This window comes from Rhinoderma darwinii, unplaced genomic scaffold, assembly GCF_050947455.1.
Source record: "Rhinoderma darwinii isolate aRhiDar2 unplaced genomic scaffold, aRhiDar2.hap1 Scaffold_4447, whole genome shotgun sequence".
In the NCBI taxonomy this organism is placed as follows: Eukaryota; Metazoa; Chordata; class Amphibia; order Anura; family Rhinodermatidae; genus Rhinoderma; species Rhinoderma darwinii.
Window position 1 is genome coordinate 58,602 of NW_027463899.1, and position 19,689 is coordinate 78,290.

Here is a 19,689-nt window from a genome sequence, read left to right on the forward strand (position 1 = left end):
GCCGTGTTTACGCCATGTGGAGACGTATCATAAGTGGGAATAAGATTTTACTTATCCAAGACATTGTGAGATTGTTTTTTCAGAACACGTTGTACTTTATATTCGTGGTAAATTTAGCTTCATACATTCTGTGTTACAGTTACTAAGGATGAAGAAAGACACAAGTCCATCAAGACCAACCTATAATCCGACCGTGTTGATCCAGAGGAAGATAAACCCCCATGAGGTGGATGACAATTGTCTAATTAGGGGAAAACTCCTCCCCGGCTCCAAATCTGGAAATCAGAATAAATCCCTGGATCAGCGTCCCATCTCCAGAATCTAGTGCCCAGAACTTGTAATATTAAAGAGAACCTCCGATTATACGGACATTATATAGGAAACTATTATACTGCCGGAGTGTGCCGATAATCGTCTTTCTACATGACTTGTATTACCAGGTTTACTTCTGACTACAGCACGACTGCCCATAGTCCTCGCTGCCGGCTGCCCATAACTCTGCATTAGGAGACAGCGTGTCCTGCCCGTCTTCATGGCTCCTGTATCCAGAACGGCCGCCAGCGCTGTACAATGTAATGTGACCTGTAATGCAGAGTTATGAGCAGCCGGCAGCACGAAACACAGGGATCTAATGTGATGTAAAAGGAGCCGAAATTGTGGAGCTCCTACATTACATGTCATTGTACACACGTGTATATGTGCTGCACATGACGGTATTAAGGCCTCAACATGACCGCCAGTCCAGCCTGTGCCCACAGTAATGCCAATATATATCTGTCTCTTCTCACCATGTGATGTGCGGGGCCGGTAGTCCTCCATCATGACCTCCTCGTACAGATCCTTGTGTCCTTCTAGATACTCCCACTCCTCCATGGAGAGATAGACAGTGACGTCCTGACACCTTATAGGAACCTGACACACACAATGATACAGTCATTACCCAGACACCTCCAGTGCTGTTACTGTAGAATTTCCCAGCATTCCCAGCAGTGTCACCTCTCCAGTCAGCAGCTCAGTCATCTTGTAGATCAGTTCTAAGATCTTCTCATGTATCCCGGAGTGAGGGGGAGGCTCTGTGATGGGACTACTGCTCCATCCTCCTGACTCATGGATGATGGGACTCGTACAGTCACCCGATGTCTTCTTCACTATTGTGTACTCCTGTGTATGGAGAGAGACACTTAGAGAACTGAACACAGTATTCCCCCCTCAGTAGAAAGAGGGAGATTGTGACCCCGCTGTATAGACCTCTAGTGACCCCACATCTGTAATACTGGAGACCTCACCTACAAAAAGACATTGAGAAAATAGAACGAGGCCAAAACTAAAAAGGAAATAATATTGGGGGGACTAGATGGACCATGTGCTCTCCTCCTGCCGTCATCTCCTATGTTTCTATATAGAGGTCATCCTGATCCTCCTGGTTCCTGGTCATTCTCATTGCTCTACAACATTACTATTGCTGCATTGGTGACATGACACATAACTGACCATATTGGTGGCTGATCTGCAGCTTCTTGACGTCACTTGGAAGATCTGGACGTTGTTATACAGGACACTGGATTCTTCCTATTATGTATTGTCCCTTCCCTATGTGGGACTTGTTCTATAATGTAGAAAAGTTTACCTCTCCGCTCAACAGGTAGATGATCTCCAAGGTGAAGTCTAATATTCTTCTGCTCATCTCATTCCTGTCCTTGTCCATTCTTGGTGGGTCATTCAGAAGGAACGTTGTGGAGGAGAAGATGAGAAAACTGGAGGAACTGGAGGATCTAGTACTGCAGACGTCTTTATGAAGAAAGGAGAAGATGGAAATCATACAGGGGACATCATGTGTGACATACAGAACCTCACTTATTGATCATTGAGAGAAACATCTTCTCAGAGCCGTCACCACATGGAATAAAGGGGTATTCCCAACACGGACATTTCTCCCCAGGAGATGCCAGGAATGTCTGATAGATGCGGCTCCACCTCTGGGTGGCCTTGTTAGGCGGTTCCCGTAACTCCTATAGAAAAGAATGTAGAGGCACAATCTGCTCAGGTCCTCCTGCTATATAATCTGCTGCCAACAGATCAGACGGGTGGTCAATGTGACAGATGCCCTTTATGAATGAATACACCCCTAATATAAGTTTTTACAGATATTAGAAGTTACCTCAGAGATCCTGGATCTTCAGAGACATCTAAAATTCTTAATTATTATAGTATTCCCCTTTTCCTTGTAGATTATTTTACCGGATAGTAACTTTATTCACATCTGAAAGACAGATACTAACCATGGTTAATGGGAACCGGCGGTCACGTGTGAATGTGCAGAAGGTCCCGCCAGTCCTGCGAGCATGTGCGGAAGGTCCCGCCAGTCCTGCGAGCATGTGCGGAAGGTCCCGCCAGACCAGTGTGGAGGAGCGGAAGGTCCCGCCAGACCAGTGGGCAGGCGCGGAAGGTCCCGCCAGACCAGCGGGCAGGCGCAGAAGGTCCCGCCAGACCAGCGGGCAGGCGCGGAAGGTCCCGCCAGACCAGTGCGCAGGCGCGGAAGGTCCCGCCAGACCAGTGCGCAGGCGCAGAAGGTCCCGCCAGACCAGTGTGCAGGCGCGGAAGGTCCCGCCAGACCAGTGTGCAGGCGCGGAAGGTCCCGCCAGACCAGTGTGCAGGCGCGGAAGTTGCCGCCAGTCCAGTGCGCAGGAGCAGAAGATCCCGCCAGACCAGTGTGCATGCGCAGAACGTCCCACCAATACAGTGTGTATGTCCTGGTAGTTTAGTGTGAGGAAGCAGCATGTATTGTGCTGGGTGTGCAGGATCTCTGCATCATCTTATCACTTAGCAGTCACATCTTACACACAGACTTCTGTAAAGCGTGACCTGTCCTCCATCGTCTACATTACTTGGTGCTTTTCCTTTTAAACCTGTTCCCCCACTTCTTCATTATTCTGTGCTCCTTCTAGACCTGTCCTCTGCTTCTACATTACTCTGTGCTCCTCCTTCTAGACCTGTCCTCTGTTTCTACATTACTCTGTGCTCCTCCTTCTAGACCTGTCCTCTGCTTCTACATTACTCTGTGCTCCTCCTTCTAGACCTGTCCTCTGCTTCTACATTACTCTGTGCTCCTCTTTCTAGACCTGTCCTCTGCTTCTACATTACTCTGTGCTCCTCCTTCTAGACCTGTCCTCTGCTTCTACATTACTCTGTGCTCCTCCTTCTAGACCTGTCCTCTGCTTCTACATTACTCTGTGCTCCTCCTTCTAGACCTGTCCTCTGCTTCTACATTACTCTGTGCTCCTCCTTCTAGACCTGTCCTCTGCTTCTACATTGCTCTGTGCTCCTCCTTCTAGACCTGTCCTCTGCTTCTACATTACTCTGTGCTCCTTCTTCTAGACCTGTCCTCTGCTTCTACATTACTCTGTGCTCCTCCTTCTTCTAGACCTGTCCTCTGCTTCTACATTACTCTGTGCTCCTCCTTCTAGACCTGTCCTCTGCTTCTACATTACTCTGTGCTCCTCCTTCTAGACCTGTCCTCTCCTTCTACATTACTCTGTGCTCCTCCTTCTAGACCTGTCCTCTGCTTCTACATTACTGTGTGCTCCTCCTTCTTCTAGACCTGTCCTCTGCTTCTACATTACTCTGTGCTCCTCCTTTTAGACCTGTCCTCTGCTTCTACATTACTCTGTGCTCCTCCTTCTAGACCTGTCCTCTGCTTCTACATTACTCTGTGCTCCTCCTTCTAGACCTGTCCTCTGCTTCTACATTACTCTGTGCCTCTCCTTCTAGACCTGTCCTCTGCTTCTACATTACTCTGTGCTCCTCCTTCTAGACCTGTCCTCTGCTTCTACATTACTCTGTGCCTCTCCTTCTAGACCTGTCCTCTGCTTCTACATTACTCTGTGCTCCTCCTTCTAGACCGGTCCTCTGCTTCTACATTACTCTGTGCCTCTCCTTCTAGACCTGTCCTCTGCTTCTACATTACTCTGTGCTCCTCCTTCTAGACCTGTCCTCTGCTTCTACATTACTCTGTGCTCCTCCTTCTTCTAGACCTGTCCTCTGCTTCTACATTACTCTGTGCTCCTCCTTCTTCTAGACCTGTCCTCTGCTTCTACATTACTCTGTGCTCCTCCTTCTAGACCTGTCCACCACCTTCGGCACAGTCGATCACACCCTCCTGATACAAATTCTCTAGTCCCTTGACATCACAGACTTGGCCCTCTCCTGGATCTCCTCATACCTTACCAACTAAAGATTTACTATCGCTCCCTTATGGGTCTCAGTGTTCTGGATCCCTTACTCTTCTCCATCTAAATCTTTGGTCAAATTTACCTCTGGTCTTGATGTTACCTCCCTGCTATCTAGAGTGTCTAACAGTTATCTCCTCTTTCACCTCCCACTTCCTTAAGATTAACATGGAGAAAACGGAATCATCTTTTCCCCATTTCACTCAACCCCCTTACCAGAACTATCAAATCACAGTTAATGGCTCCACACATTTCCCCGTCTCACAGGTCCGCTGCATTGGGATAACCCTTAATTTCAAATAGCACAGCCTAAGCGCTTACCACTTCTTGCTGCCTCAACCTCAAAAACCTCTTGAAGTCAGTCTTTCCTCGAACAGACAAACATGCTAGTATATATGTCCTCATCATCTACTGTCTAGACTACTCCAACACCCTTCTCTGTGGCTTCCCATCTAACACTATTGCACCCCTCCTACCCATTCTCAACTCTGCTGCAAGGGTAAATCTACCACTCCCCTCATTCCACCTCTGCGGTCACTGGCCACCCATTACCTACTAAATTAAGTTATACATATTAAAAATGACATGCAAGGCTGTCAACAAACCATCCCCTCCATACATCTCTGCCCTAATCTCCTGATACCTCCCCACACATAATCTCCGGTCCTCACAAGACCTTCTTTGTTCTCATTTTATCTGTTCCTCACATCATCATCTAGATTTCTCCCGTGCTTCCCCTAGTAGTCTACGAGGGCATGGTCTCTCTCCCTCTGGACCAGTCTGTCATTCATTAATGTTTGTCTCTTCTTATGTACTTAACCCCTTGGACACGCAGCCAATTCAAATTTTTCCTCCCTCCTTCCAAAAGCCAGAACTTTTTTGTTTTTCCGTTGGCATAGCCGTATGAGAACATGTCTTGTGCTGGACGTGAAGTAATTTTAAAAGGGGTTTTCCACGATCAGACAACGGATGACCTCCACTGGATAGGTCATCAGTATATGATGGTGGGGGTCCGACACCCGGACCCCGAACAGATCAGCTGCTCCGGCTGCCGGATGTTTTGAACGGTATGCAGTAGTTGGAGCCGGAAGCAAATGGCTCCGACCACTGCACAGCGGCCGTTCTGCAGAACTAAATGCTCTGCTCCTATTCACTTTAACACAGCAGCACGACCGCTCTATTCCGTGACCGGAGCATCTGCTTTCAGCATGGACTTCTGGTGCCCGGAGGCAGCTGGAGCAGATGATCGGTGCGGAGTCCGGGTGTCGGACCCCCACAGATCATATACTGATGACCTATCTGGTGAAGGTCATCAGTTGTCCGATCGTGGAAAACCCCTTTATTGTCCCCTATAATGTGCTGGGAAAGAGGAAACAATTGTGGGCTGGAATAGAGGAAAACGCAGTGAATCCTATTGATTTTTAGGTTTAGTTTTTGCGGCGTTCACCATGCGGTGAAAATGACTTGTTACCTTTATTCTCCGGGTCAATACGATTACGACGACACCAAATTTTGAGATTTATCTTCGACAAGTAAAGAAAAATTTGTTCAAAAAAGAAAACCGTTTTGCGTCGCTATTTTGTGAGACAGAACGTTTTATATTTCCGGTGATTGCGCGGTGAGAGGAGTTTTATATTTCTGATGATTGCGCGGTGTGAGGAGTTTTATATTTCCGGTGATTGCGCGGTGTGAGGGGTTTTATATTTCCGGTGATTGCGCGGTGTTAGGGGTTTTATATTTCCGGTGATTGCGCGGTGTGAGGGGTTTTAAATTTCCGGTGATTGTGCAGTGTGAGGAGGTTTATATTTCCTGTGATTGCGGGGTGTGAGGGGTTTATATTTCCGGTGATTGCGCGGTGTGAAGGGTTTATATTTCCGGTGATTGCGCGGTGTGAGGGGTTTTATATTTCCGGTGATTGCGCGGTGAGGGGTTTATATTTCCGGTGATTGCGCGGTGAGAGGAGTTTTATATTTCCGGTGATTGCGCGGTGTGAGGTGTTTTATATTTCCGGTGATTGCGCGGTGTGAGGGGTTTATATTTCCGGTGATTCCGCGGTGTGTGGGGGGTTTATATTTCCGGTGATTGCGCGGTGTGAGGAGTTTTATATTTCCGGTGATTGCGCGGTGTGAGGGGTTTATGTTTCCGGTGATTCCGCGGTGTGTGGGGGGTTTATATTTCCGGTGATTGCGCGGTGTGTGGGGGGTTTATATTTCCGGTGATTGCGCTGTGTGTGGGGGGGTTTTATATTTCCAGTGATTGCGCGGTGTGCGGGGGGTTTTATATTTTCGGTGATTGCGCGGTGTGAAGGGTTTATATTTCCGGTGATTGCGCGGTGTGGGGGGGGGTTTATATTTCCGGTGATTGCGCGGTGTGAGGGCTTTTATATTTCCGATGATTGTGCGATTTGGGGGGGGGTTTATATTTCCGGTGATTGCGCGGTGTGAGGGGTTTTATATTTCCGGTGATTGCGCGGCGTGAGGGGTTTATATTTCCGGTGATTGCGCGGTGTGAGGGGTTTATATTTCCTGTGATTGCGCGGTGTGAGGGGGTTTTATATTTCCGGTGATTGCGCTGTGTGAGGGGGTTTTATATTTCCTGTGAGTGCGCGGTGTGAGGGGTTTTATATTTCCGGAGATTGCGCGGTGTGGGGGGATTATATTTCCGGTGATTGCGCGGTGTGAGGGCTTTTATATTTCCGGTGATTGCGCGATGTGGGGGGGGGGTTTATATTTCCGGTGATTGCGCGGTGTGAAGGGTTTATATTTCCGGTGATTGCACGGTGTCGGGGGGGGGGGGGTTTATATTTCCGGTGATTGCGTGGTGTGAGGGGTTTATATCTCCGGTGATTGCGCGGTGTGAGGGGTTTATATTTCCGGTGATTGCGCGGTGTGAGGGGTTTTATATTTCCGGTGATTGTGCGGTGTGAGGGGGTTTATATTTCCGGTGATTGCGCGGTGTGAGGGGTTTATATTTCCGGTGATTGCGCGGTGTGAGGGGTTTATATTTCCTGTGATTGCACGGTGTGAGGGGTTTTATATTTCCGGTGATTGCGCAGTGTGAGGGGTTTTATATTTCCGGTGATTGCGCGGTGTGAGGGGTTTTATATTTCCGGTGATTGCGCGGTGTGAGGGGTTTTATATTTCCGGTGATTGCGCGGTGTGGTGTGAGGGGTTTTATATTTCCGGTGATTGTGCGGTGTGAGGGGTTTTATATTTCTGGTGATTGCGCGGTGTGAGGGGTTTATATTTCCGGTGATTGCGCGGTGTGAAGGGGTTTTATATTTCCGGTGATTGCGTGGTGTGAGGGGTTTTATATTTCCGGTGATTGCGTGGTGTGAGAGGTTTATATTTCCGGTGATTGCGCGGTGTGAGGGGTTTATATTTCCGGTGATTGCGCGGTGTGGGGGAGGGTTTTATATTTCCGGTGATTGCGCGGTGTGAGGGGTTTTATATTTCGGGTGATTGCGCGGTGTGAGGGGTTTTATATTTCCGGTGATTGCGCGGTGTGAGGGGTTTATATTTCCGGTGATTGCGCGGTGTGGGGGGTTTTATATTTCCGGTGATTGTGCGGTGTGACGGGTTTTATATTTCCGGCGATTGCGCGGTGTGAGGGGTTTTATATTTCCGGTGATTGCGCGGTGTGGGGGGTTTATATTTCCGGTGATTGCGCGGTGTGAGGGGGGGTTTATATTTCCGGTGATTGCGCGGTGTGAGGGGTTTTATATTTCCGGTGATTGCGCGGTGTGGGGAGGGGTTTTATATTTCCGGTGATTGCGCGGTGTGAGGGGGTTTTATATTTCCGGTGATTGCGCGGTGTGAGGGGGTTTTATATTTCCGGTGATTGCGCGGTGTGAGGGGTTTATATTTCCGGTGATTGCGCGGTGTGAGGGGTTTTATATTTCCGGTGATTGCGCGGTGTGAGGGGGTTTATATTTCCGGTGATTGCGCGGTGTGAGGGGTTTTATATTTCCGGTGATTGCGCGGTGGGAGGGGTTTTATATTTCCGGTGATTGCGCGGTGTGAGGGGTTTTATATTTCCGGTGATTGCGCGGTGTGAGGGGTTTATATTTCCGGTGATTGCGCGGTGTGGGGGGGGGGGGGGTTATATTTCCGGTGATTGCGCGGTGTGAGGGGTTTATATTTCCGGTGATTACGCAATGTGGGGGGGTTTTATATTTCCGGTGATTGCGCGGTGTGAGGGGGTTTATATTTCTGGTGATTGCGCGGGGTGGGGGGGGGGGGGGTTATATTTCCGGTGATTGCGCGGTGTGGAGGGGTTTATATTTCCGGTGATTGCGCGGTGTGAGGGGTTTATATTTCCGGTGATTGCGCGGTGTGGGGGGGTTTATATTTCCGGTGATTGCGCGGTGTGAGGGCTTTTATATTTCCGGTGATTGCGCGATGTGGGGGGGGGTTTATATTTCCGGTGATTGCGCGGTGTGAAGGGTTTATATTTCCGGTGCTCCCTGTAGATATTACCACACACTGCTCCCTGTAGATATTACCACACACACTGCTCCCTGTAGATATTACCACACACTGCTCCCTGTAGATATTACCACACACGCTGCTCCCTGTAGATATTACCACACACACTGCTCCCTGTAGATATTACCACACACACTGCTCCCTGTAGATATTACCACACACTGTTCCCTGTAGATATTACCACACACACACACTGCTCGCTGTAGATATTACCACACACACTGCTCCCTGTAGATATTACCACACACACTGCTCCCTGTAGATATTACCACACACTGCTCCCTGTAGATATTACCACACACACCTCCCTGTATATATTACCACAGACACACTGCTCCCTGTAGATATTACCACATACACACTGCTCCCTGTAGATATTACCACACACTGCTCCCTGTATATATTACCACACACACTGCTCCCTGTAGATATTACCACACACACTGCTCCCTGTAGATATTACCACACACTGCTCCCTGTATATATTACCACACACACTGCTCCCTGTAGATATTACCACACACACTGCTCCCTGTAGATATTACCACACACTGCTCCCTGTAGATATTACCACACACACCTCCCTGTATATATTACCACAGACACACTGCTCCCTGTAGATATTACCACATACACACTGCTCCCTGTAGATATTACCACACACTGCTCCCTGTATATATTACCACACACACTGCTCCCTGTAGATATTACCACACACACTGCTCCCTGTAGATATTATCACACACACTGCTCCCTGTAGATATTACCACACACACTGCTCCCTGTAGATATTACCACACACTGCTCCCTGTAGATATTACCACACACGCTGCTCCCTGTAGATATTACCACACACTGCTGCCTGTAGATATTACCACACACTGCTCCCTGTAGCTATTACCACACACACTGCTCCCTGTAGATATTACCACACACTGCTCCCTGTACATATTACCACACACTGCTCCCTGTAGATATTACCACACACTGCTCCCTGTAGATATTACCACACACACTGCTCCCTGTAGATATTACCACACACACTGCTCCCTGTAGATATTACCACACACACTGCTCCCTGTACATATTACAACACACTGCTCCCTGTAGATATTACCACACACTGCTCCCTGTAGATATTACCATACACTGCTCCCTGTAGATATTACCACACACACTGCTCGCTGCACATATTACCACACACTGCTCCCTGTAGATATTACCACACACACTGCTCCCTGTAAATATTACCACACACACTGCACCCTGTAGATATTACCACACACACACTGCTCCCTGTATATATTACCACACACACTGCCCCCTGTAGATATTACCACATACACTGCTCCCTGTAGATATTACCACACACACTGCTCCCTGTAGATATTACCACACACACTGCTCCCTGTAGATATTACCACACACTGCTCCCTGTAGATATTACCACACACACTGCTCCCTGTAGATATTACCACACACACTGCTCCCTGTATATATTACCACACACACTGCTCCCTGTAGATATTACCACACACGCTGCTCCCTGTAGATATTACCACACACTGCTCCCTGTAGATATTACCACACACTGCTCCCTGTAGATATTACCACACACACTGCTCCCTGTAGATATTACCACACACTGCTCCCTGTAGATATTACCACACACACTGCCCCTTGTAGATATTACCACACACACTGCTCCCTGTAGATATTACCACACACACTGCTCCCTGTAGATATTACCACACACACTGCTCCCTGTAGATATTACCACACACACTGCTCCCTGTAGATATTACCACACACACTGCTCCCTGTAGATATTACCACACACACTGCTCTCTGTAGATATTACCACACACACTGCTCCCTGTAGATATTACCACACACTGCTCCCTGTAGATATTACCACACTGCTCCCTGTAGATATTACCACACACTGCTCCCTGTAGATATTACCACACACACTGCTTCCTGTAGATATTACCACACACTGCTTCCTGTAGATATTACCACACACACTGCTCCCTGTAGATATTACTACACACACTGCTCCCTGTAGATATTACCACACACACTGCTCCCTGTAGATATTACCACACACACTGCTCCCTGTAAATATTACCACACACTGCTCCCTGTAGATATTACCACACACACTGCTCCCTGTAGATATTACCACACACACTGCTCCCTGTAGGTATTACTACACACTGCTCCCTGTAGATATTACCACACACACACTGCTCCCTGTAGATATTACCACACACTGCTCCCTGTAGATATTACCACACACACTGCTCCCTGTATATATTACCACACACACTGCTATATTACCACACACACTGCTCCCTGTAGATATTACCACACACACTGCTCCCTGTAGATATTACCACACACACTGCTCCCTGTAGATATTACCACACACACTGCTCCCTGTAGAGATTACCACACACTGCTCCCTGTAGATATTACCACACACTGCTCCCTGTAGATATTACCACACACTGCTCCCTGTAGATATTACCACACACACTGCTCCCTGTAGATATTACCACACACTGCCCCCTGTAGATATTACCACACACTGCTCCCTGTAGATATTACCACACACACTGCTCCCTGTAGATATTACCACACACACTGCTCCCTGTAGATATTACCACACACACTGCTCCCTGTAGATATTACCACACACACTGCTCCCTGTAGATATTACCACACTGCTCCCTGTAGATATTACCACACACACTGCTCTCTGTAGATATTACCACACACTGCTCTCTGTAGATATTACCACACACACTGCTCCCTGTAGATATTACCACACTGCTCCCTGTAGATATTACCACACACACTGCTCTCTGTAGATATTACCACACACACTGCTCCCTGTATATATTACCACAGACCCTGCTCCCTGTAGATATTACCACACACACTGCTCCCTGTAGATATTACCACACACACTGCTCCCTGTAGATATTACCACACACACTGCTCCCTGTAGATATTACCACACACACTGCTCCCTGTAGATAATGCCACACACTGCTCCCTGTAGATATTACCACACACACTGCTCCCTGTATATATTACCACACACACTGCTCCCTGTACATATTACCACACACTGCTCCCTGTAGATATTACCACACACTGCTCCCTGTAGATATTACCACACACACACACTGCTCCCTGTACATATTACCACACACAGCCCACTATAGATAGGGCCACACACAGCCCCCCCTGTAGATATTACCACACACTGCTCCCTGTAGATATTACCACACACACACACTGCTCCCTGTAGATATTACCACACACACTGCTCCCTGTAGATATTACCACACACACACTGCTCCCTGTATATATTACCACACACACTGCTCCCTGTAGATATTACCACACACTGCTCCCTGTAGATATTACCACACTGCTCCCTGTAGATATTACCACACACACAGCCCCCCTGTAGATATTACCACACACACACACTGCTCCCTGTATATATTACAACACACACAGCTCCCTGTACATATTACCACACACACTGCTCCCTGTAGATATTACCACACACTGCTCCCTGTAGATATTACCACACACACTGCTCCCTGTAGATATTACCAGACACACTGCCCCCTGTAGATATTACCACACACACTGCTCCCTGTAGATATTACCACACACACTGCTCCCTGTAGATATTACCACACACACTGCTCCCTGTAGATATTACCACACACACTGCTCCCTGTAGATTTTACCACACACTGCTCCCTGTAGATATTACCACACACTGCTCCCTGTAGATATTACCACACACACTGCTCCCTGTAGATATTACCACTCACAGCCCCCCCTGTAGATATTACCACACACACTGCTCCCTGTAGATATTACCACACACTGCTCCCTGTAGATATTACCACACACACTGCTCTCTGTAGATATTACCACACACACTGCTCCCTGTATATATTACCACAGACACTGCTCCCTGTAGATATTACCACACACTGCTCCCTGTAGATATTACCATACACTGCTCCCTGTAGATATTACCACACACACTGCTCCCTGTAGATATTACCACACACACTGCTCCCTGTAGATATTACCACACACACTGCTCCCTGTAGATATTACCACACACTGCTCGCTGTACATATTACCACACACTGCTCCCTGTAGATATTACCACACACACTGCTCCCTGTAGATATTACCACACACTGCTCCCTGTAGATATTACCACACACACTGCTCCCTGTAGATATTACCACACACACACTGCTCCCTGTAGATATTACCACACACACTGCCCCCTGTAGATATTACCACATACACTGCTCCCTGTAGATATTACCACACACACTGCTCCCTGTAGATATTACCACACACACTGCTCCCTGTAGATATTACCACACACACACTGCTCCCTGTAGATATTACCACACACACTGCCCCCTGTAGATATTACCACACACACTGCCCCCTGTAGATATTACCACACACACTGCTCCCTGTAGATATTACCACACACTGCTCCCTGTAGATATTACCACACACACTGCTCCCTGTAGATATTACCACACACACTGCTCCCTGTAGAGATTACCACACGCTGCTCCCTGTAGATATTACTACACACTGCTCCCTGTAGATATTACCACACACTGCTCCCTGTATATATTACCACACACACTGCTCCCTGTAGATATTACCACACACTGCTCCCTGTAGATATTACCACACACTGCTCCCTGTAGATATTACCACACACACCTCCCTGTATATATTACCACAGACACACTGCTCCCTGTAGATATTACCACATACACACTGCTCCCTGTAGATATTACCACACACTGCTCCCTGTATATATTACCACACACACTGCTCCCTGTAGATATTACCACACACTGCTCCCTGTAGATATTACCACACACACAGCCCCCCTGTAGATATTACCACACACACTGCTCCCTGTAGATATTATCACACACACTGCTCCCTGTAGATATTACCACACACTGCTCCCTGTATATATTACCACACACACTGCTCCCTGTAGATATTACCACACACACTGCTCCCTGTAGATATTACCACACACACTGCTCCCTGTAGATATTACCACACACTGCTCCCTGTAGATATTACCACACACTGCTCCCTGTAGATATTACCATACACACTGCTCCCTGTAGATATTACCACACACTGCTCCCTGTAGATATTACCACACACACACTGCTCCCTGTAGATATTACCACACACTGCTCCCTGTAGAAATTACCACACACACACTGCTCCCTGTAGATATTACCACACTGCTCCCTGTAGATATTACCACACACGCTGCTCCCTGTATATATTACCACACACACAATGCTCCCTGTAGATATTACCACACACTGCTCTCTGTAGATATTACCACACACACTGCTCCCTGTAGATATTACCACACACACTGCTCCCTGTAGATATTACCACACACGCTGCTCCCTGTACATATTACCACACACACACTGCTCCCTGTAGATATTACCACACACTGCTCTCTGTAGATATTACCACACACACTGCTCCCTGTAGATATTACCACACACTGCTCCCTGTAGATATTACCACACACACACTGCTCCCTGTAGATATTACTACACACACTGCTCCCTGTAGATATTACCACACACACACACTGCTCCCTGTAGATATTACCACATACTGCTCCCTGTAGATATTACCACACACACACTGCTCCCTGTAGATATTACCACACACACTGCTCCCTGTAGATATTACCACACACGCTGCTCCCTGTACATATTACCACACACACACTGCTCCCTGTAGATATTACCACACACTGCTCTCTGTAGATATTACCACACACACTGCTCCCTGTAGATATTACCACACACTGCTCCCTGTAGATATTACCACACACACACTGCTCCCTGTAGATATTACCACACACACTGCTCCCTGTAGATATTACCACACACACACACTGCTTCCTATAGATATTACCACATACTGCTCCCTGTAGATATTACCACACACACACTGCTCCCTGTAGATATTACCACACACACTGCTCCCTGTAGATATTACCACACACACTGCTCCCTGTAGAGATTACCACACACACTGCTCCCTGTAGATATTACCACACACACTGCTCCCTGTAGATATTACCACACACACTGCTCCCTGTAGATATTACCACACACACTGCTCCTTGTAGATATTACCAGACACACTGCTCCCTGTAGATATTACCACACACACTGCTCTCTGTAGATATTACCACACACACTGCTCCCTGTAGATATTACCACACACTGCTCCCTGTAGATATTACCACACACACTGCTCCCTGTAGATATTACCACACACACTGCTCCCTGTAGATATTACCACACACACTGCTCTCTGTAGATATTACCACACACACTGCTCTCTGTAGATATTACCACACACACTGCTCCCTGTATATATTACCACAGACACTGCTACTTGTAGATATTACCACACACTGCTCCCTGTAGATATTACCACACACTGCTCCCTGTAGATATTACCACACACACTGCTCCCTGTAAATATTACCACACACTGCTCCCTGTAGATATTACCACACACACAGCCCCCCTGTAGATATTACCACACACACTGCTCCCTGTAGATATTACCACACACACACTGCACCCTGTAGATATTACCACACACACTGCCCCCTGTAGATATTACCACACACACTGCCCCCTGTAGATATTACCACACACACTGCTCCCTGTAGATATTACCACACACACTGCTCCCTGTATATATTACCACACACACTGCTCCCTGTACATATTACCACACACTGCTCCCTGTAGATATTACCACACACACGCTGCTCCCTGTAGATATTACCACACACTGCTCCCTGTAGATATTACTACACACTTCTCCCTGTAGATATTACCACACACTGCTCCCTGTAGATATTACCACACACTGCTCCCTGTAGATATTACCACACACACACTGCTCCCTGTAGATATTACCACACTGCTCCCTGTAGCTATTACCACACACACTGCTCCCTGTAGATATTACCACACACGCTGCTCCCTGTAGATATTACTACACACTGCTCCCTGTAGATATTACCACACACTGCTCCCTGTATATATTACCACACACACTGCTCCCTGTAGATATTACCACACACTGCTCCCTGTAGATATTACCACACACTGCTCCCTGTAGATATTACCACACACACCTCCCTGTATATATTACCACAGACACACTGCTCCCTGTAGATATTACCACATACACACTGCTCCCTGTACATATTACCACACACTGCTCCCTGTATATATTACCACACACACTGCTCCCTGTATATATTACCACACACTGCCCCCTGTAGATAATACCACACACACTGCTCCCTGTATATATTACCACACACACTGCTCCCTGTAGATATTACCACACACTGCTCCCTGTATATATTACCACACACACTGCTCTCTGTAGATATTACCACACACACTGCTCCCTGTATATATTACCACAGACACTGCTCCCTGTACATATTACCACACACTGCTCCCTGTAGATATTACCACACACACTGCTCCCTGTAGATATTACCACACACACAGCCCCCCTGTAGATATTACCACACACTGCTCCCTGTAGATATTACCACACACACACTGCTCCCTGTAGATATTACCACACACTGCTCCCTGTAGATATTACCACACACTGCTCCCTGTAGATATTACCACACACACTGCTCCCTGTAGATATTACCACACACTGCCCCCTGTAGATAATACCACACACACTGCTCCCTGTATATATTACCACACACACTGCTCCCTGTAGATATTACCACACACTGCTCCATGTATATATTACCACACACACTGCTCTCTGTAGATATTAACACACACACTGCTCCCTGTATATATTACCACAGACACTGCTCCCTGTACATATTACCACACACTGCTCCCTGTAGATATTACCACACACACAGCCCCCCTGTAGATATTACCACACACTGCTCCCTGTAGATATTACCACACACACACACTGCTCCCTGTAGATATTACCACACACTGCTCCCTGTAGATATTACCACACACTGCTCCCTGTAGATATTACCACACACTGCTCCCTGTAGATATTACCACACACTGCTCCCTGTAGATATTACCACACACTGCTCCCTGTAGATATTACCACACACACACTGCTCCCTGTAGATATTACCACACACACTGCTCCCTGTAGATATTACCACACACGCTGCTCCCTGTAGATATTACCACACACGCTGCTCCCTGTAGATATCACCACACACGCTGCTCCCTGTAGATATTACCACACACGCTGCCCCCTGTAGATATTACCACACACACTGCTCTCTGTAGATATTACCACACACACTGCTCCCTGTAGATATTACCACACACACTGCTCCCTGTAGATATTACCACACACACTGCTCCCTGTAGATATTACCACACACACTGCTCCCTGTAGATATTACCACACTGCTCCCTGTAGATATTACCACACACACTGCTCTCTGTAGATATTACCACACACACTGCTCTCTGTAGATATTACCACACACACTGCTCTCTGTAGATATTACCACACACACTGCTCCCTGTAGATATTACCACACTGCTCCCTGTAGATATTACCACACACACTGCTCCCTGTAGATATTACCACACACACTGCTCCCTGTAGATATTACCACACACACTGCTCCCTGTATATATTACCACACACACTGCTCCCTGTATATATTACCACAGACACTGCTCCCTGTAGATATTACCACACACTGCTCCCTGTAGATATTACCACACACACACACTGCTCCCTGTATATATTACCACACACAGCCCACTATAGATAGGGCCACACACAGCCCCCCCTGTAGATATTACAACACACTGCTCCCTGTAGATATTACCACACACACTGCTCCCTGTAGATATTACCACACACTGCTCCCTGTAGATATTACCACACACTGCTCCCTGTAGATATTACCACACACACTGCTCCCTGTAGATATTACCACACACACTGCTCCCTGTAGATATTACCACACACACTGCTCCCTGTAGATATTACCACACACTGCTCCCTGTAGATATTACCACACACACTGCTCCCTGTAGATATTACCACACACTGCTCCCTGTATATATTACCACACACGCTGCTCCCTTTAGATATTACCACACTGCTCCCTGTAGATATTACCACACACACAGCCCCCCTGTAGATATTACCACACACACACACTGCTCCCTGTAGATATTACCACACACACAGCCCCCCTGTAGATATTACCACACACACACTGCTCCCTGTATATATTACCACACACACACTGCTCCCTGTAGATATTACCACACACTGCTCCCTGTAGATACTACCACACACACTGCTCCCTGTATATATTACCACACACACTGCTCCCTGTAGATATTACCACACACTGCTCCATGTATATATTACCACACACACTGCTCTCTGTAGATATTAACACACACACTGCTCCCTGTATATATTACCACAGACACTGCTCCCTGTACATATTACCACACACTGCTCCCTGTAGATATTACCACACACACTGCTCCCTGTAGATATTACCACACACACAGCCCCCCTGTAGATATTACCACACACTGCTCCCTGTAGATATTACCACACACACACACACTGCTCCCTGTAGATATTACCACACACTGCTCCCTGTAGATATTACCACACACTGCTCCCTGTAGATATTACCACACACTGCTCCCTGTAGATATTACCACACACTGCTCCCTGTAGATATTACCACACACTGCTCCCTGTAGATATTACCACACACACACTGCTCCCTGTAGATATTACCACACACGCTGCTCCCTGTAGATATTACCACACACGCTGCTCCCTGTAGATATTACCACACACGCTGCTCCCTGTAGATATCACCACACACGCTGCTCCCTGTAGATATCACCACACACGCTGCCCCCTGTAGATATTACCACACACACTGCCCTCTGTAGATATTACCACACACACTGCTCCCTGTAGATATTACCACACACACTGCTCCCTGTAGATATTACCACACACACTGCTCCCTGTAGATATTACCACACACACTGCTCCCTGTAGATATTACCACACTGCTCCCTGTAGATATTACCACACACACTGCTCTCTGTAGATATTACCACACTGCTCCCTGTAGATATTACCACACACACTGCTCTCTGTAGATATTACCACACACTGCTCCCTGTATATATTACCACAGACACTGCTCCCTGTAGATATTACCACACACTGCTCCCTGTAGATATTACCACACACTGCTCCCTGTAGATAATACCACACACTGCTCCCTGTAGATATTACCACACACACTGCTCCCTGTAGATATTACCACACACTGCTCACTGTAGATATTACCACACACTGCTCCCTGTAGATATTACCACACACTGCTCTCTGTAGATATTACCACACACACTGCTCCCTGTAGATATTACCACACACACTGCTCCCTGTAAATATTACCACACACACACTGCTCCCTGTAAATATTACCACACACACTGCTCCCTGTAGATATTACCACACACACTGCTCCCTGTAGATATTACCACACACACTGCTCCCTGTAGATATTACCACACACTGCTCCTTGTAGATATTACCATACACTGCTCCCTGTAGATATTACCACACACACTGCTCCCTGTAGGGAATGCCACACACTGCTCCCTGTAGGGAATGCCACACACAGCCCCCCTGTAGATAGGGCCACACACAGCCCCCCTGTAGATAGGGCCACACACAGCCCCCCTGTAGATAGGGCCACACACAGCCCCCCTGTAGATAGGGCCACACACAGCCCC

General features: G+C 47.4%; 1 protein-coding gene across 1 annotated transcript in view; it reads right to left on the minus strand.

The window, feature by feature from the left end:
* Nucleotides 1-936: 936 nt before the first annotated feature.
* LOC142715646 (oocyte zinc finger protein XlCOF29-like) overlaps nt 937-19,689 on the minus strand; it is a 30,268-nt gene continuing 11,515 nt past the window's right edge. The window contains exons 3-4 of the mRNA XM_075848669.1: nt 1,628-1,788; nt 937-1,161 (exon numbers count right to left, since the gene is read on the minus strand). Coding sequence (XP_075704784.1) covers nt 937-1,161; nt 1,628-1,705 — 303 coding nt within the window. The 5' untranslated portion in view covers nt 1,706-1,788. The remainder of the gene's footprint in view (nt 1,162-1,627; nt 1,789-19,689) is intronic.